The following is a 20,732-nucleotide window of genomic DNA, read 5'->3' as shown; positions in this document are numbered from 1 at the left end:
TTTTTAGGCTGGAAAGAGACCAATAAACATGGCCCTTTATACTCTGAGAATACCAGACCCCAGCTGTCTGCTTTACCTTGGCTGTGATCCAATTTAAGGCGACCCCACGTTTTTTTCTTATTTAAATAATTTAATTTTAAATAAATCATTTTAAAAAACAGCGTGGAGTGACCTCTGTTTTGGATTACCAGCCAAGGTAAAGCTGTCAGCTGCAGACTGCAGCTGTCTGCTTTACCTTAGCTGGCTACCCAAAGGGGGACCCCACATCGTTTTTTGTTTTAATTATGTTTTTGGGGGCTAAATACAAGGCTAAAGACCCTTTAGTTTGACATAAAAGGCAAAAAAGCATGCAAGCTTAGAATATATAGGGGAGGGATATTAGATAGGTAAAAAGATAGAATAGATAGATAAATGCTAGATAGAGGTGAAACACCTATCTATAATTTTTCTGGTTGGCATATCTTTTACACATAAAAACCCATTCATTTCAGTATCATGCGGGGTTTTTTCCAGTATCGGTCGTATGCACAGCACACAGATGACCAAACAGATGTACAAAACGGACCGTGCAACACATATGGTTTTACACTGACATGTGAAGGGGGCCTTGCGCTGTGTACCCACAATGAGCTTTTGGTGAGTTTTTGAAGCTGTGTATTTTCACTGCATCAAGAACGCAACGTCTTTGAGTTCCAGCGTAGTGGACGGCATTTATAAAAATCGACTGCCCACTGGGCTTCTTTTATACTCAGTGTAAACTGATCAGTGGTGTGCCGCTATTTCAAATCCACAACATGTCAATTTCTCTTGTGAGTACACTGGGGTTTATGTACAAATTTCTCCCATAAAATTGCATTAGATGCGGAAAATCTGCATGTAAAAATTTTGCACATGCATTTTAGACCGTTTCCATTGTGGAAATGCATCAAAACCGCATGTTCTCCACACATGAGTGTATCAATAAAGTTTTCTTAAAGCCAAATACTAGAAAATATAAAAAAGGAGATTTTGTTTAAAATATGACATAACAACAAGAGAAAAAAAAACAGTCAAAAATGTGATAAATACACATGAACCTTAATTTACATAAAAGGTGCAGATATTCTGAAACATTTAAAACTCAGCAAAAGCTCAAAGTGGGAATGTAGCCTTATGTGGTGAAGCTGCTAAAAGAAATGACCTGACCATTCTTAACCCCTTCTTGACCTTAGACGTACTGGGTATGTCCTACTTGTCGGGGACTTCCCATCTTTGGATGTAACCAGTACGTCCTGGCGATTACAGGGGTAGAGAAATTGTGATCATGCAATCGCTGCTGAGAACTCGCCTTTCCCGACAGCTGAGCCCCAGCTCTCACAGTCAGGGACTGTCCCAGCACTGCCCCTGACTGTTTAACCCTCTGTTCGCTGTGATCGATATCAATTGCAGCATTTAGGAGTCTGGGAGAGGGATTTCGCTCCCTTTCTCCACCAATCGGTGCCCCCTCGATGTGATCGCTAGGGCCTGATCGTTGCCATGGTGAACAGAGGTCGTCATGGCGATCGGGTCAGTGAGCTAGGGAAATACTGTATTACACTAATCGTATTACACTGTATTACACTAATTGTACACATTGCAATAGAGTACAGAGGCAATAAGAGCAGTAAAAGGTAATGTCCTATAAAGGGAAAGTAAAAAAGTTTTAAAAAAGTTAAAAAAAAATTGTAAAAATATATTTTTAAAAAATCAGAAAATAAAGAGGCGAAAAATAAATATTACAATAAATATTTATATTTACGTAAAAAAATATACATATTTGGTATCGCCGCATCTGTAACCCCAAACCAATCTATAAAACTGTCATAGTATTTAACCCCTTTAGTGAACACCGTAAAAGAAAATAAAAAAAAGTAGCAAGAACTGTCTTTCATTATTCAGCCGAATAAAAGTGGAGTAAAACACAATCAAAAAGTCATGTAGAAATAAAAATGGTACCTCTGAAAACGTCATCTTGTCCCAGAAAAATCAAGCCACCATACAGCTCTATGAGACAAAAAATAAAAAAGCTATAGCTCTCAGAATACAGCAATGAAAAACTGTTTTTGTTTTTATAAAATAGTTTTTTATGGTGTAAAAGCAAAACATAAAAAATATAAATGGGGTATCACTGTAATCGTACTAACCCGAAGAATAAAGCTATCTCATCAATTGTACAATACGGTGAACGACGTGAAAAAAAATAAAACAAGAAAAAACAATTCATGGATTATTGTTTCTTCTTGATTGTGCCCAACAAAAAGGAGAACAGAAAGCGATGAAAAAATATTATGTGGCTCAAAATGGTACCAATAAAAACTCCAACTCATCCTGCAAAAAAATGATGCCTCAGATGATTGTCAGCAGAGAAATAAAAAAAACTATAGCCTTCAAAATTCAGTGATGTAAAAAATCTTTATTTTGTAAAAAAGCGTTTTTGTGTGATAGTGGCCAAACCTAAAAAAAACCCCTATATACTATATTTTTTAGTTTATAAGATGCAACAGATTATAAGACACACCCCAAATTTAGAGAAAAAAAGGGTGAAAAAATAGGGTCCGTCTTATAATCCGGTGGTGTCTTACCAGAGGGGGGTGGCAGTGGTGTTGGAGCAGAGCGATGCTGCGGGCGTTGCTGTGGGCATCCCAGATACTATCCCAGAAACTGTTGACGCTGGCCGTTGTGCTGGGGTAGCTGTGCTGGGGCTGGGGCTGTGAGAGCTTCAAATAATGGCACCGGAAGTCGGTGTATGCAAAAATTCACATCTCGGCTCAATGACAAGCCAAGATCTCATCTGCACATGCGCCACCTACGGGCGCCATTTTCCTTAAGTCCATGCACAGATGAGTTCTTGAGCCAAGAGATCCAACTGCGTACGCTCCGACTCCAGGTGCCATTATTTGAAGCCCTCACAGCCCACAGCCTCAGCCGCCGCAGACCCTGCACAGCCGCCGCAGACTGTGCACAACCCAGCTGTCCCTGCACAGCTAACGCAACATTTCCCCTGCCTCCTGCTACTCCTCTCCACCCCCTCCAGCAAGCTACATTCGGATTATAAGACGCACACCTCACTTTCCTCTCAAATTTTTGGGAGCAAAAGTACTGGCCAGAGAAATAAAGGCGCCTTATCATTTATACTGGCAGTGAACAGCATAAAAAAATAAATAGGAGATATAGATGGAAACCTCTGTGTAAGTGTTCAGAATAGAGCACAGGATAAATGTGGACTGATCCAAAATGTTTGGTACCCAAATCGCCACCAAATACCATTGAACTCAACCCACAAAAACACAAGTCTCCACGAATGTCCCTCATCTGTTAATGAAAATATAGGGGGCTTCCATGTTACTGGCCACACAAAGACTCTGGAAAAATGCTATAACCCCCCTCAAAAAAAATCCAGCAAAATTTGCACTCCAAAATCAAAATGCCCCCTCACTCCTAAGGACAACAAAGTACCTAAACCATAATGAGCATCCTAGTGAGTAGAGCCTGCTTAAAGAAGTGGTTCACCCATATTTATTACTGGCTACAATGATATAATTTTGAGAAACAAGGTTTCTTTCAAATACCTTGTGTTGCCCATCGTGCCTGTGAGCGGCGCTATCGCAGTCCGCTCTTCCCCATCACATGACCCCCAGGCTCCGTGAACTCAGGGATCCGGTGATGTCACGTCAACTTCCTGCTCACCTGACATCACCGAGGTGGGCCCAGTCTCCGTGAGTCACTGGGCTGTGAGCGAAGTTTCACCGCTCATCACAGACATTTTCCTTTTTTTTTTTTTCCACATTGCTTTAGTTTCTGTGAAGCACTTAAAGGGTTAATAAACTTCTTGGATGGGGTGTTGAGCAGTGTGAGGGGTGCAGGTTTTAGAATGGTGTCACTTTTGGGTATTTTCTGTCACCTAGGTCAAAGTAAATTTTGTTGGAAAAATGAGAAATTGCTGATGAACTTTAAACCCTTCTACCTTCCGAACAAGAAAAAATAATGTTTCAAAAATTACGCTAATGTAAAGTAGACAAGTGGGAAATGTTATTTATTAACTATTTTGTTTGATATAACTCTCTGGTTTAAGTGCATAAAAATGCACTTTCAAAGTTTGAAAATTGTGACATTTTGAGCAAATTTCTGATACTTTTACAAATAAATACAAAAATGTAATTCTAAATTTACCACTATCATGAAGTATAATATGTCACAAACAAAAAACACACACAGAATCACTGGGATCCGTCAAAGCGTTAGGCCCCTTTCACACGTCAGTGATTCTGGGACGTTTGTGCTTTTTTTAAAACGTACCAGAATCACTGACATACGCAGACCCATTATAGTGAATGGGTCTGCTCACACGTCAGTATAATGAATGGGTCTGCTCACACGTCAGTGATTGTTCACTGCACGTGTCTCCGTGCGGCGTACCCGCGTGTGCGTGATTGCCGCACGGAGACATGTCCATTTTTTTCTGGCATCACTGATGTCCCACGGACCACGCAGTGGTGTGGTCCGTGAAACACGTGCCAGAAAAAAACGTGCTTTTAAAATAAAAAACATTTTAACTCACCCGGCGACCAGCGATGTCCTCTGCAGCCCGTTCTCCCTGCTGCTTCTGAGCCGGCTCATTATTGTCGCGCATATTCATTATGTGCAACACAGCCGACCCGGAAGCAGCTGTTGCGGGGGTCACCGCCGGCCGGATGCTGCACCGCGGGAGCGATCAGCACCATGGACAGCGGGAGCGCGCACAGGTGAGTTGTTTCTAAGTGCAATCACGGGCCACGGAGAACGGAGCCGGGATTGCACTTAGACAACCCACGTGTGCCGTGAATCACGGCACACGCAGGGACATGTGCGTGTTTTACACGCCAGTGAAAAACGTCACTGTTTTTCACTAACGTGTGAAACGGGCCTTACAGAGTTATAATTACATCGTAAAGTGACAATCGTCAGAATTGAAAAAAATGGCCGGGTCATGAAGGTGAAAACCAGGCTGGGGGTTATGGGAAAAAAATCTAAGCCCCCTGTCACATACTCACCCTACAACATTTTGATCCTAATTCGGTGCCGCTCTGGTCCCACGGCGCCATCTTTTTCCTGTAATTTTTGATTGGCTGGAAGTCAAAAGTTGCATCACAAGTGCTCAATGCAACTCTATGAGAGCCAGAACAATGCTCTCTTAGGCTATGTGCGCACTTTCCGTCGTCCTACATGCAGTTGTAAACGCACGTTTTAGCCTTAATTGATTTAGCCAAAGTTGCCTTTTTCAGAAATTTAGCGCTGAAAACGCATGCGTATTTACCGCGTTTTAGATGCGTTTTCAGCGCTTTTTGCATGCTTTTTCACCTGCGTTTTGACAGATGCGTTTTGAACATTAAGACACTGGTAAATAAAGTTTAAACATTCAAACGGAATGAAAATGTGGGAAAAAAAAGGGACAAATCTATATTAATGGGAAAACTAATCGAAAAAGATATATTTAATAAAATTATAGCGTTAATATACATTTTATCGGTAAAATAGCAATAAATGCATATTATTCTTAAATTTAATTGTCGGATTATATGTGTGTGTAAAGGGACATATCAAATCATTAGTTTGATGTCCAAAAAGCATGCGTTTTGGTAGTCCAAAACGCATGTTTTCTGCAATGAAAAAGCAGGTAAAACGCAGGAATTTGGATATTTCTTGCTTTTTGCTACTTCTCATTGACTTCAATGTTAACAAAATGCACCACAAATGGCAAAAACAATTGACAGGGTCCTTTTCTGAACGCATGGTTTTTGACCAAACTTATGCAAATTTTGAGATGCGTTTTGAAATGCAAAGTGCGGACAAGAAATCATGAATTCTCATTGTCTTTAATAGAAAACCAAAACGCATGCATTTGGGCACAAAAACGCTGCAGTTCAAAACTGACCCTAAATGCACCTGAAACGCAGGTGAAAACGGAAAGTGCGCACATAGCCATAGACTTGTATTGAGGTGTGACCTTCGGCATGTTGCATGAAACACTGGAGCTGCAGATCACAAATTGCCTTAGACCAACTGGAGTATATGAAGGGGGCTAGGGGATTTAAAGCTCTACTCCTGCGGGAAAAAGATGCTAAAGTACTGTTTTAAAGAAGTGGTCTGAAATCCAAGTTAATTTTCATCCTAAATCCCTATTTTTTGATGCCATTATCTAAACTATTTTATAGTATACTTGAATTAAAAATTCCCTCACAACACTATTTTTTTTCACTTCCCTTCTAATGATGCTTTGCTTAAGAATCCCAGTTCATGGTGGGATAGTCAAACTAAGCGTCATCAGTGAGCAGAGCTGCGGTCACTTCTTTTGGATTTTTTACCACATTTTACAGTATACCGTATGATAAAAAGGATGGTGCCATTCAAAAGAACAACTAGTCTCACAAAAATCAGGTTCTTAGAAAAAGGGGAGGGAGAGATGAAAGCGCAAAATAAAAATAAAACAAAACAAAAATCCCAGGAGGAAGCACTGTGCGAAACGAGAGTCGGGGGGCCTACTGATCCAGGTTGTTCCTCCTATCATCTTGAGGCTTCCTTTACTGACATCCACTATGGATGATAATTTTGCTTTCATTATCTTCACTCATTTCTTTACACCTCAGTGTTCACCTGTATATATCACTATCATTTCAATGCAGTACTTAATTTTTTCTACAACATTCAATATGTGGGGATACTATGTTTTGTGGTCATTACCATTTCATTTTCCTCCTACATTTTGTCAGCATATCCTTGATATCTGTACATACATTACATTCCATCTTATTTATTCACATCTACATGCATTTTTTGTATTTCTTCATTCTTAAATAACTTTTTTTGTACATGATTGCTACCTTGTGGACCCTTTCCAGCATTGCATGTCATATTGGTTTGCACAGCTCTTTCCTTTTTGTATCTTTTTTTGTAAGCCATTTATGTATTTCTGCAATTAACTTTATTGCAATTTTGTGCATATATTACTATCTATTTTGAACAACCATTCTGATCTGTTTTGAGTGACGTCTCTTCTTTAATTCCCCTTTTTTATTTTATTCAATTCCAATAAAGTTGTATTTTATGCATTCAATTTTTTTTTCATTCTTTTTTGGCTCAATACTTTTTTTTGTGTAGGTTCTTATATTTGGATTAGAGCCAATTCTCTAATTAAGTGTCCATATAGGTTTTCGTATGATAAAATGGATGCTGCCATTCAAAAGTACAACTAGTCCCAAAAAAGTTCTTAGATAAAGGAGAGGGAAGCATGAATGCATGAAAATAAAACACAAAGAATTGCACGGTGCTTAAGGGGTTAAACCATGGGTGACCATTGGTGCAACCTGTGCAGCCACAGGGGCCCAAGAGGCAAGGGAGGCTATTTTACCTCCAAAGAAGATGGAATTGTGAATTATGAGCCCTTTTCTGTCTGTGTCCACCAGTGGGTTAAACGCTGTCATGTCAGGTAGGGCTATGTCTTTAACACTCAGTGTAGACTTTTTATTCTCTGTACAGTTATTTGAGATATTCCTAGAACTGTGCAGAGCTTTTGTAGGCCTTAGCGCACTTTTTATGACTTCCCAATACAGACAGCAACAACAGAAATTAATGAGAGTTAAGCGGGCTTTACACGCTACTATACGAGTATCTCACAATGTGTCGGTGGGGTCACGTCATAAGTGACGCACATCCGGCATCGTAAGTTATATTGTAACGTGTGACAGCTACGTGCGATTGCGATTGAACATTAAAACGATGCTCGCATACACGTCGTTCAATTCCTAAAAATTGAACGTGAGGTTGTTCAACGTTCCCGAGGCAGCACACATCGCAGTGTGTGACACCCCGGGAACGATGAACAGCAGCTTACCTGCATCCTGCAGCTCCCGGCTGACAATGCGAAAGGAAGGAGGTGGGCGGGATGTTTACGTCTCGCTCATCTCCGCCCCTCCGCTTCTATTGGCTGGCTGCCGCGTGACGTCGCTGTGACGCTGAACATCCCTCCCACTCCAGGAAATGGATTTTCGCTTCCCACATCGAGGTCGTATGGAAGGGTAAGTACATACGATGGGGGCGGGTACGATCGCATACGATATGGTATGCAAAATCATAAGGTGTAAAGCAGGCTTTAGAAATCTAACATTTATTTGCCTCCTCTCCTGCCAGATACCAAACAATTAAATCCACTTAAGGACCTTAATTCTATGGGTTGTCCATGTGCAATCCGTGAGACGTTATCCATCATCCATGATTGCACAAGGCGATAAACTCACCTGTCCCTGCTCCTGCTGTCTGTGGTGCTGAACTCTTCAGCTCTGCTGTGTTTCCACCCCCGCTGCAGCTACTTCCGGGTCGGCTGTGGCTGCATACATGAATATGCATGCAGTAACGAGCCGGCCAGGAGATAGCTGACAGCAGAGGCCGGAGACAAGCAGCGCTGGAGAAGGTGAGTTAAAAATGTTTTTTTTATTTTCAATGCCTTTGTTTTTCTGGTACGTGTTTCACGGATCACACCATTGTGTGGTCTGTGGGACATCAGTGATGCCAGAGAAAAACGGACATGTCTCCGTGCAGATCACACGGACACACGTGTATGCCACATGGAGCACGGTCAGTTAAAAATCACTGATGTGTGAGCAGACCCATTGATTATAATGGGTCTGCGTATGTCCATGATTCTGGTACGTATAAAAAAAGCACAAACGTACCAGAATCACTGACGTCTGAAACAGGCCTAAAAACTAACACATACGTAACAGAATCACTGATGTGTGAAAGAGGCCTTGCTGTGATCTTTGTAAGGAAGAATGGACAAATCAACAGCAGGTAAAGAATCGGTTTTATTTATTTTTTATGCTATTCATCGTGCAGTATAAGTGATTAGATGGCTTTATTGTTTGGGTCAGTGCGATTACAGTGATTTATATATGTGGCACCCCTGGGCTTCAGGTGCCACAAGGTATTACACCACTTGTCAGGGGTAATATCTATCCCGGGTCAGGAGGGGGTTAACCTGTTGGTGCCTTAACAAAACACACATACAACAGTAAGGTGCTGACTCACAGGGGGTTGGACTAGGGCAGACAGCATAATTAGCTATCACGACGCATGGGATTTTCCCAGTGTCTAGGACAACCACTGGGGGCGGGCACCACATGGGGTAGAAGTAGGCGCAACCATCACACTTAGAGCAGAACCTTGCTGGGCACAGCTTGGGACAAGACCTAGCACTGACAACTGGAGTTAAGGGTACTTTACACACTGCAACATCGCTAGCGATTGCTAGCGATGTCGAGTGCGATAGCACCCGCCCCCGTCGCTATTGCGACATTTGCTGATCACTACGGCAGCATCACACGCACATACCTTGTCCGCGACGTCGCTGTGACGGCCGAACAATCCCTCCCTCAAGGGGGAGGTGCGTTCGGCGTCATAGCGACGTCACTGCAGCGTCACTAAGCGGCCGGCCAATAGAAGCGGAGGGGCGGAGATGAGCGGAACCTAACATCCCGTCCACCTCCTTCCATCCGCATTGCCGGTGGAGGCAGGTAAGGAGATGTTCATTGCTCCTGGGGTGTCACACATAGCAATGTGTGCTGCTGCAGGGACGACGAACAAAATCGTACCGGTGGCTGCAGCGATATTAAGGAAATGAGCGACATGTCAACGATGACCGTTTTTGAACGATTTTGTTCTTATTGATCGTCGCTCACTTGTGTCACACGCTGCGATGTCGGTAACGGCGCCGGATGTGCGTCACTAACGACGTGACTCCGACAATATATCGTTACCGATATCGCAGCGTGTAAAGTACCCTTTAGTGTTTCTAACTCTTCGTTGGCCCGAAGCTTGGAGCAGGAGGCTCGGCCCAGGTTCTGGATAGCAACCGGGGGACACTTCACTAAAAGATTTTCACGGGCACCGGCAGTGACCACGGACTATCTGGGATCGGTTGAAGCCCATCGTGGCAGAGATCGGTACTCTGGGGCAGCGCCTGAACAACCTGTGAGTAAAAAGACCTGGAATTGCAGCCCCTACCTCTTCCTCTCCTTTAACCGGCGCCAACGGCCAGCGCTGAGGCGCCAACAGAGACTACCACCAACCCCCATCCTCCATCATCCTCCCTGGGGTAATGCAGATCCGCCTGTGGGGAGCGACACCATCCCGGCTGCACCCCAACATCTGCCCCGGCTAGAGACCCTGCAGTGGCAGCCGCATACCTGGCCGTATACCACAGGTGGTGTCATGATCATCCTAATAAACTATCCTAACCTTCACCCCCATCCTCCACCTCCGACTACCACCCTCATCCTCCATTCCTGCCTCCCGTCCACCGCCTTTTTTACCTTCCTGTACGCCTCGGGGCAATGGAAACGGGCCAAGCCACCCTGTGACAGCGCAGAGGATTTGCACCCCTGGCACGGCTACAAGTAGCTTCAAAACACCTGCCCCATGGGGCGCTACAGATATTTTTTAGATTTTGCTTCTATAACACACTGAAAAGCTTTTTACAAAAAAAAAAGTTTTTGCAGTGCCATATTTTAACAGCTATCATTTTTCTACATTGCTGTCAACAGAGTCTTGTGGGGGCTTGTTTTTTTGCTGGACAAATCGAATATTTTTTTGTATCATTTTTGGCCAGAAAGCAAACTATTCAGGATTGTTTTGTTTTTATGCCATTCACCGTGTAGTAAAATTAATAAGGCAGCTTTATTCTTCGGATTAGAACGATTACAGTGATACCACATTTATGTAGTTTTTTCTATGCTTTGCCGCTTTTACTCAATAAAAAGCATTTTTATGAAAAAAAAATAATTTTTGCATCTCTTTATTCTGAAATCCTTCATTTTTTTAGTTTCGCTGCTAAAGGAGAAGACAAGTCACGCTACCCCCAGTACTATGCTCCTATCCTCCAGTTTTCCAATTTCATTTTTACCCCCCTTTATTTTTTAGAACTGTGTCTCCACCACTGCTTCGATCTCTGTTTGGCTGCAGCGGCGGCGTAGAATCAGTACTAGGGGTGAGCATTCCCTTTACGTATTTAACAAGAGTATTGGTGACCATTTATACATTTCCAGGAGGACCAACAGAGGACAACACAACTGTTAAAAAAAAATGCTCCAGTCATGTTTTTTTTTTTAATGTCAAAACCAAATATTTCCCTAAAAAAAAAAAAAGGATGTGGTGGGAATATTAGATAAAAAAAATCCCCCAAATGAACCCCTTGGAATTAGATATGTCCGTATCATGGATGATGGGCGTAGTTGCCCCATATTGCAGGCTTATGTGCTTTTTGTCTTGTCTTCCAGTATAAATTCCATGGTTTCATCGATTTCCTCGTTCTTATATTGCTTTAGTATCAGCTTTTTTTCAGATAAGTTGCATGCGATGGAAAGTTTCCGATCTAACAATGGCTCGAGGCGGGCGGAGGAATGTCCCTCAGAAAACTCTTTGAGGTAGAAAATTAAATCGCTCTGTCCTTGGATTTCTGTCGGCAATTCACTCAACTGTGTAAAAAAAAAAAAGAAAAGTTTATTAAGGATTCAGTTGTGGTCTGTCCTCACAATGATGGCTGAAGGTTCGGATAGCAGTAAGTGATGTCACTGACAATATAGTCTTTTTAGTTCCGGTGCCTCGTTATTCCACCGATTACTCCAGGCCCTGTCGCTCCTGTCCACATGATCACAGCAGAGGGTGATGGGGCTCGCTGACTGCTTATTTCAGTACCCAAGACATCCCACTTCTGTGTGTATGCATGAGAGAAGGGGGCTGGCTGAGCTATTGAGATGAGCCCCCTCACTCAGGTGTCAAGCACAGGATCGGGAGCAATGCAAGGAGTGGATCATTGACCCGCACCATGGAAAAACCGGAGCAGGAGGAACATTGCTCTATAGCTTTGAATAGAAAAATGCAAGATAACTTATTGATCAAAATCTCTGCTCATTTAGGGCTTACAAGTCCAGTGGGAGGTCTGATTTAATGATTGACAGTAAGCATGCTCGTACACAAAAGGTTATCAATCACAAAATAGAACCACCCACTGGACTCCAAAGTTCAAGTATATGGAACCTTTGCCTTCTACAGCCTTTATGTATCACTGTACATGGCAGGTTACAGAATGACTTAGTAAAACCATCAGTGAGCCATTGACCGCGACAAAAATTGATTAGCATTGCCAAAGCAAGTTCAAAGTAGAAAACTCGGGGAAAGACTTTTTGGATGCGGGATAGGGGGCACATCTACGATGGTGGTGGGGGGCTACAGTCAATGGCATGTCATTTTCATTACCATGTAGCTGAAGTAAGGAAGGATATCAGAGTCTTCAGAAGTGAGCGCCCTTCACTGCTGAGTATTTGGTGTAATGTACATCCCTCCCAACCGTCCCGGATTCTGCGGGACTGCCACAATTTTAGAGGGCTGTCCCGCACTCCCGCGGCTCACAGCTGATGTCCCGGCTCCTCCCCTCAATGGAGTGAATAAATTAAATTAAATTATCATCGGCTCTGGATTTTCAGGGCGGCCGGGACTCAAACTTGTGGAACTGTGAGTTCATTGTTTCAAAGACAGCAGCTTTACCACTGAGCTACTGCCTGTATTGAAAGCAATAGGAAGATTTTGTTATCTTGACCTCTATACTGCAGGTGAGACACCAGAAGCAGATTATTCAGCTGCAAAGATGGATGGAGGGATGGATGAATGGATGGATGAATGGAGGGATAGAGGGAGGGATGGATGGAGATAGAGGGATGAATGGAGGGATAGAGGGAGGGATGAATGGAGGGATAGAGGGATGAATGGAGGGATAGAGGCAGGGATGGATGGATGATAGAGGGATGAATGGAGGTATGAATGGAGGGATAGAGGGAGGGATGGATGGATGATAGAGGGATGAATGGAGGGATAGAAGGAGGGATGAATGGAGGGATAGAGGGATGAAAGGAGGGATAGAGGGAGGGATGAATGGAGGGATAGAGGGATGAATGGAGGGATAGAGGGAGGGATGAATGGAGGGATAGAGGGATGAATGGAGGGATGAATGGAGGGATAGAGGGATGAATGGAGGGATGAATGGAAGGATGGATGATAGAGGGATGAATGGAGGGATGAATGGAGGGATGAATGGAGGGATAGAGGGAGGGATGAATGGAGGGATAGAGGGATGAATGGAGGGATAGAGGCAGGGATGGATGGATAGATAATAGAGGGATGAATGGAGGGATAGAAGGAGGGATGAATGGAGGGATAGAGGGATGAATGGAGGGATAGAGGGAGGGATAGAGGGAGGGATGGATGGATGATAGAGGGATGAATGGAGGGATAAATGGAGGGATAGAGGGAGGGATAGAGGGATGGATGGATGATAGAGGGATGAATGGAGGGATAGAGGGATGAATGGAGGGATGAATGGAGGGATGAATGAAGAGATAGAGGGAGGGATGGATGATAGAGGGATGAATGGAGGGATAGAGGGATGAATGGAGGGATGAATGGAGGGATAGAGGGAGGGATGAATGGAGGGATAGAGGGATGAATGGAGGGATAGAGGGATGAATGGAGGGATGAATGGAGGGATGGATGATAGAGGGATGAATGGAGGGATGAATGGAGGGATGAATGGAGGGATAGAGGGAGGGATGAATGGAGGGATAGAGGGATGAATGGAGGGATAGAGGCAGGGATGGATGGATGGATAGATAATAGAGGGATGAATGGAGAGATAGAAGGAGGGATGAATGGAGGGATAGAGGGATGAATGGAGGGATAGAGGGAGGGATGGATGGATGATAGAGGGATGAATGGAGGGATAAATGGAGGGATAGAGGGAGGGATAGAGGGATGGATGGATGGATGATAGAGGGATGAATGGAGGGATAGAGGGATGAATGGAGGGATGGATGGATGATAGAGGGATGAATGGAGGGATGAATGGAGGGATAGAGGGAGGGATGGATGATAGAGGGATGAATGGAGGGATAGAGGGAGGGATGGATGATAGAGGGATGAATGGAGGGATAGAGGGAGGGATGGATGCATGGATGATAGAGGGATGAATGGAGGGATAGAGAGAGGGATGGATGATGGAGGGATGAATGGAGGGATAGGGGGATGAATGGAGGGATGAATGGAGGGATAGAGGGATGAATGGAGGGATGAATGGAGGGATGGATGATAGAGGGATGAATGGAGGGATGAATGGAGGGATAAATGGAGGGATATAGGGAGGGATGAATGGAGGGATAGAGGGATGAATGGAGGGATAGAGGCAGGGATGGATGGATGGATAGATAATAGAGGGATGAATGGAGGGATAGAAGGAGGGATGAATGGAGGGATAGAGGGATGAATGGAGGGATAGAGGGAGGGATAGAGGGAGGGATGGATGGATGAATGGAGGGATAAATGGAGGGATAGAGGGAGGGATAGAGGGATGGATGGATGATAGAGGGATGAATGGAGGGATGAATGAAGAGATAGAGGGAGGGATGGATGGATGATAGAGGGATGAATGGAGGGATGAATGGAGGGATAGAGGGAGGGATGGATGATAGAGGGATGAATGGAGGGATAGAGGGAGGGATGGATGCATGGATGATAGAGGGATGAATGGAGGGATAGAGGGAGGGATGGATGATGGAGGGATGAATGGAGGGATAGAGGGAGGAATGGATGGATGATAGAGGGATGAATGGAGGGATGAATGGAGGGATAGAGGGAGAGATAGAGGGAGGGATGGATGGATGATAGAGGGATGAATGGAGGGATGAATGGAGGGATAGAGGGAGGGATGAATGGAGGGATGAATGGAGGGATAGAAGGAGGGATGGATGGATGATAGAGGGATGAATGGAGGGATGAATGGAGGGATAGAGGGAGGGATGGATGAATGGAGGGATGAATGGAGGGATAGAGGGAGGGATAGAGGGATGAATGGAGGGATGAATGGAGAGATAGAGGGAGGGATAGAGGGAGGGATGGATGGATGATAGTGGTATGGATGGATGATAGAGGGATGGATGATAGAGGGATATATAGATACACGACAGATAATAGATAGATAGAGATAGAATCATAGATAGAATCATACATAGAGAGATAGAATCATAGATACATAGAATCATAGATAGATAGAATCATAGATAGAATCATAGATAGATAGATAGATAGAATCATAGATAGATAGATGGATAAATAGAATCATAGATAGAGAGATAGAATTATAGTTAGATAGATAGAATCATAGATAGAATCATAGATAGATATATAGATAGAATCATAGATAGATAGAATCATAGATAGATAGATAGAATCATAGATAGATGGATAGATAGAATCATAGATAGAGAGATAGAATCATAGTTAGATAGATAGAATCATAGATAGATAGATAGATAGAGAGATAGAATCATAGATAGATAGATAGATAGAGGGATAGAGATAGATAGATAGAGGGATAGAAATAGATAGATAGATAGATAGAGGGATAGATATAGATAGATAGATAGATAGATAGATAGAGAAATACTGTATCTCAATGTAGGCAAAAGAGTCAGATTCATTGGTTCCCATAAAACTACTATAAAGAAATGAGGAAAAAAATACAAAAACAATTTTTTTTTTATCTTCACCACCTTGGATTCAAACCAGCAACGTTCAAAACTTGTGTCCAGCAGCCTCCTAGCTTTCCTAGCTGCTCTAGCTGTTGAGCCACTAGGATTGATGATGTCAGTGGGGGGATTTAACATAAATGAACCTACAATGCAGCCTCTTACACAGCAGATTACACAGGACACAGCTACATTGTACAGAGCAGCATGTCTATGTCCTGTATTCTAGAGGGAGAGGAAAAGAGGATTTTTTTCTTCTTCTAATAAAGTTACTAAAAATAATAAAAAAAAATAGAATAATGTAATTTTATTACACTTTTTTATAAAATAATAAACATCACAAATCAGCAAATAACATGGACATATTTGGTGTCCCTGTAATCGTAATGACCTGAACAACACAGCGATCAGATTATTTATGGGGATCAGTAAATGGCGGGGAAAAAAAGGCGCAATTTATTATTTTTTTTATTAAAACCCATAAAAAATGTAATAAAAATGGATCACTGAGGCCGTGTTCACACGTAGCGTAAATGCTGCATTTTTTCTGCAGGTGTCCGCGCCACGAGTGCAATAACAATGTTCTCTGATTATTGCGTGTTTGCGGTATTTTTTATACATTGTCCCCCTTATTTGATACATATTTGTTGCTGATGTGAATCCTGAAGCTTATAAAGAAAGAAACACCAAATCCGCACAGTTCAGCGGCGTCTTTCGACGCACCAGGAGCGGAGATTTCAGGACGTCTCATCCACTTTGCTTGGACAATTAGTCCATATTCACATGTAGTGTAAATGCTGCATTTTTTTTCTGCTGTTTCTTTGTACATTTATTCTGCTGTGTTTAATTGTCCAAGTAAAGTGGATGTGATTCCATGAAAAGACGCCACTGAATTCTGCGGTTTTCGGGGGGAGGGGGTTTCTCTGGAGGTTTCTATGTGGAGCTTAAAAAAATGCAGGAAAAAGCTTCTCTGTACAATAAAAACACTTAAAAATGCAGATTCACATCTGAACCAAAAACGCATTAAATAATGGAGAAAAGGCAGAAAAAATGCAGCAAAAACGGAAAAAACAGAGAAGATTGTTATTGTGTAGTTTGGTGCAGACAGAAACAAAAAGAAACAGAATTTATGCAACGTGTGAACACGGATTGATAGGCACAAATAAGCAACATGTCATATAGTGACACATAGAAATATAAAAAAATTATGACTGCTATAAATATGAATGAACAGTCCGGGGCATCTGCTGAATGACCCTTACTGCCAAATGGGTGTGGCTAGGGGCGTGGTCAAAATTTGCCGCGGCGCGCTGCGCGCGACACATACTTTGTCCCTCTTTCCTTTCTTGAAAAGTTGGGAGGTATGAATGTATCAGGGAATGGGTCTGATCATCCATGTCACAGTGTGTGCACAGTGTGTCCTTCTTTTGACTTGTAGTTCTGTCTTTGGTGGACAGATTCGATGGCCAGACTGTGGCCACTGAGCAGGGGCGTAACGACCACGATCGCAGCGGTCGCCATTGCGACCGGGCCCGGGAGATTAGAGGCCCGCGCCCCCCCGGCAGATCAGCAGCCAGCTCCTTTCTGTGAGAGAGGAGCTGCGCTGTTCTGCTGCAGACCACGCGCTGTGGCGGCCGCTATATGACCCGGTCACCGCCGCTGACACCGGGCCCCCCTGCCTGGTGTTAGCGGTGGCGTCCCCGCATTCCCGTCAGCATGCTCCCGTCACCGCACTCTGCTTTGATTGTACATAGAGCGGCCAGCGCCGCTCTATGTGTGGCGCCCTGGACAAGCCAGGACGTCACAGGTACTGCAACATCACACCCCACACCCCGGTTAGGCACACCAGTCACACAGGAAAATCCTTGTTGCCTCCCTCCAGGGGCTGATGTCCACACCAGGTGGGGTGGAGCCAGGCGGTTGGCCCTGCCCATCAAGGAGTTCACAGTCCTGGAGGCGGAAAAAGGAAGTCAGTTTTAGTTGAGAGAGGAGAGTGGTAAAGGAGCCACTGACTGACCGTGTCCGGGTACATGGCCCGGGCACTGACAGCAAGGTCGGCAGACGGTGGTGACCGTCTACAGTTGAGGCCGATTGACGCACAACCGTGAGGACCGGGGTCGGACGGTGGCCCGCTGGTACCGTATCGGGGAGCGAAGAAAAGCCAGCACCATTCGGCAGGGCCTACGGACCCCGACCAGGCTTGGAGTCACCGGAATACTGGTCAAATCCGTCAGTGATGGGGACCTTCGAGGTTCCTCTGCAACCAAGACCCGTGAACGGGAAATACAGCTACCGCCACAGCTAGAGTTCCCAGGGCCAGCGCCTGCGGGCACAAAGGGGCTCCTCCGGCAGCATACACCGCTGGGGAGCGGGCTACCGGTGGGAAGCCATCGGGGCCAACTACACAACAAGGTGCAGGGAGAGACAGTCACCGCCAACCTACCGGGAGTGATAGCCGCAGCCATCTGTGGGACCCGTCCATCCAGCCGTTTGTTTCACCAAAGACTCCGTGTGCATTACTGGCTGAGTGAGTACCACTGTGCCACCTGGCACTGCGCTGCCCCGCGACCCTGCACCTCCCCAGCTCCCACCGTCCACCTTCCAATCCACATCCCCGTGCCCCGGGACCACGAAATCCCCCTACCCACGGAGGGGAGAGAAACATCTCAGCTGCTCCTTGTCATCGCTCCCGGGATCCCCGTCCAGAGCAGCGGTGGTGTTCCAACCTCACCACAAACCGTGGGTGGCATCACGGACTACATCCCCAAACCCAAAACACCCCTTTCACTCACGGGCGAGGAGCGCCGCTCGAGTCCTCGGATCCGGCCCACCGCTCGAGCCACCGAGCAGCAGCAGCAGCAGCAGCCGCCGGACCCGAACCGCAAGCGCGGTCGAGCAGCGCACCCCCCGCCCGGACGAAAAATTTCAGAAGCCGCCATTTTGGGCGCGAAGATTGTCCCCGCTCGAGCGTCTTCCCGAGCAGTGGAGGCGCGAAGGCCGAAGCCCCGCCCCTAAAGAGGAGGTACCCAGAGAAAACCAAGGGGGGACGAAAACAAGATGTCGGCACCTGACGGAGCCGCTGGAGATGCGGCGGTCGCAGCCGCAGTGGCACCCGTGGATGGAAATGGGCCAGCCCGTGCTCCGGCTGCACGAGCAGGGGAGGCCGCGGCCCCCGCCATTGCTCAGGTGATGCCGTTCTCCTTGCCCTATGTGCCCGGAGCTACCTGGCTACCGCAGTACGACGGGAAACCAGACGCCCTACAGGGCTTCCGGAAGAAGCTTAACCCGGTCCTAGAATTGTATCCCCTGACCGATAAGCAGCGTGCAGCAGTAGTGCTGGGGCAGCTAACCGATGCGGCTGAGCAGGAGACGGAGACCTGGACCGAGGGGGGACCGGTCCTCTGTGGCCACCATCTTTGAAAAACTACAGATTGCCTTCGAGACCCGCACCGAGGCCGAGCTACGGATGCAGTTCTATCAATGTCGACAACAGCCAGCAGACAGCATCAGAGACTATGGCTTGCGCCGGCAAAAGTCCCTCCGTACACTGAAGCGGGTGAACACCATTAGTGATGCGGATAGCAATAAGATGTTAGTCGAGCAGTTCGTGCAGGGCATGGGGTCCCCGGAAGACCGCAAGCAGCTCCGGCTGTGGGCCCTAGAACACCCCAATGTGGACTTTGCCGTGCTGAAGGAGCGGGCCATCAAAGCTCTGCAGCCTCCAGCATCCGACATCCCTGAAGCGGCCCCATGGCCGGCTGAGACGGCTCCCATCGTGGTAGCCCCTTCCCCCGCAGCCCCTTCGGCGTCTGCAGCCCCTGGGGAAATGATGGAAGAGCTGGCTGCCCAGGTCCGTCGCATGGATGGAGACCTTGCCAAGATCCTCGCCGCACTCCAGCCTCCGCCGAGGCCCAAGCCCCCGGGAAGGATGCAGCTCGCCGATAGCCCAGAGGACGTCCCCTGGACGCAGCAGAGAAGGGCCAATGACTCACGGTATGGGCCTCCAATTTGTTACAGGTGCAGCAAGCCCGGCCACTACTCTCGACGGTGCCCGTTAAACGAGCAACCCCTGGGGCCACGGGCCAATCCTCAGGAGTAGAACCCAGTGGCCCCCCAGACTGGCGGGATCGGTACATCGGAGCCCGGCCCATCATCCCCCTGGCAGTGGACGGCATCCCACTGATGGCACTCCTGGACACTGGATCCCAGGTAACCACGATACCATACACACTGTATCAGCGGTATTGGGGGAATGGTGACCTTGCCCCTCCAGACGGTAGCATGACACTGATCGCAGCTGATGGACTCCCCTTAACCCAAGTGGGGTACAAACAAGTGGCCATGACCGTAGGGCAGGCCGAACTGCAGCACCATGGACTGATTGTGATAATGAATGAACCCAGTGATCATAACCCGAAGGTGGTGCTAGGGACTAATGTAATGGAACACTGCATGAGTGAGGTGCTGACCCTACTGCGACAGCTGGCCGCTACCGCAACGGGGAGCCGACAGAGCTGTGCAGCGTGAGATCCGGGCCTTGATGTATCGGCAGCAGGTGAACACGACAGGAGGGGAGATTGGAGGAGTGAGAGTGATGGATGTAGCCCCCTTGATTGTGCCTCCCCGGAGTGAGATGATGATTTGGTGCAGGTCAGCGATAGGTCCCCAGGGGCGGGACTACCCAGCCATGATAGAGCCCATGCCCTCCGAACACTGGCCCACGGTAATGGCCGCCCGAGGGGTGGTAGACGTTAAGAAAGGGAGAGTGCCCGTAAGGGTGTTAAACTGTGGGGAGGAAGAGGTTAGGCTTCCCCGATACGCTACCCTCACCAAGTTGCTCACTCTAGATCCCCACTCCATCCAGGAGACTGTTCCCTCGCCCTCACCGCCTACTGCCAGTCATCACCCATCCCCGGAGCAGCTAGACAAGTGGTGCCAAGAGTTACACGTGGGCACTGATGACACTCCCAGACATCACAAAGAAGGGGTATACAGGGTGGTACAGGAGTATGAACAAGTTTTCAGCAAGCATTCATTAGATTTTGGGCGTATTAAAGGGGTCCAACAGCACATCCCCACTGGTGAACATCCCCCCATTAAAGAGAGGTATAG

At 46.1% G+C, this 20,732-nt stretch overlaps 1 protein-coding gene across 1 annotated transcript in view; it reads right to left on the bottom strand.

Annotated features, from left to right (window-relative positions):
• Positions 1–11,139: 11,139 nt before the first annotated feature.
• Positions 11,140–20,732, bottom strand: part of LOC142311406 (uncharacterized) — a 55,684-nt gene continuing 46,091 nt past the window's right edge. The window contains exon 9 of the mRNA XM_075349795.1: positions 11,140–11,522. Within this exon, the coding sequence (XP_075205910.1) occupies positions 11,298–11,522 (225 nt within the window). The 3' untranslated portion in view covers positions 11,140–11,297. The remainder of the gene's footprint in view (positions 11,523–20,732) is intronic.

The sequence above is a fragment of the Anomaloglossus baeobatrachus genome, chromosome 5, assembly GCF_048569485.1.
Source record: "Anomaloglossus baeobatrachus isolate aAnoBae1 chromosome 5, aAnoBae1.hap1, whole genome shotgun sequence".
NCBI classification, from domain to species: domain Eukaryota; kingdom Metazoa; phylum Chordata; class Amphibia; order Anura; family Aromobatidae; genus Anomaloglossus; species Anomaloglossus baeobatrachus.
Note: the sequence above shows the minus strand (reverse complement) of the source record. Positions and strands in the feature narration are given on the sequence as shown.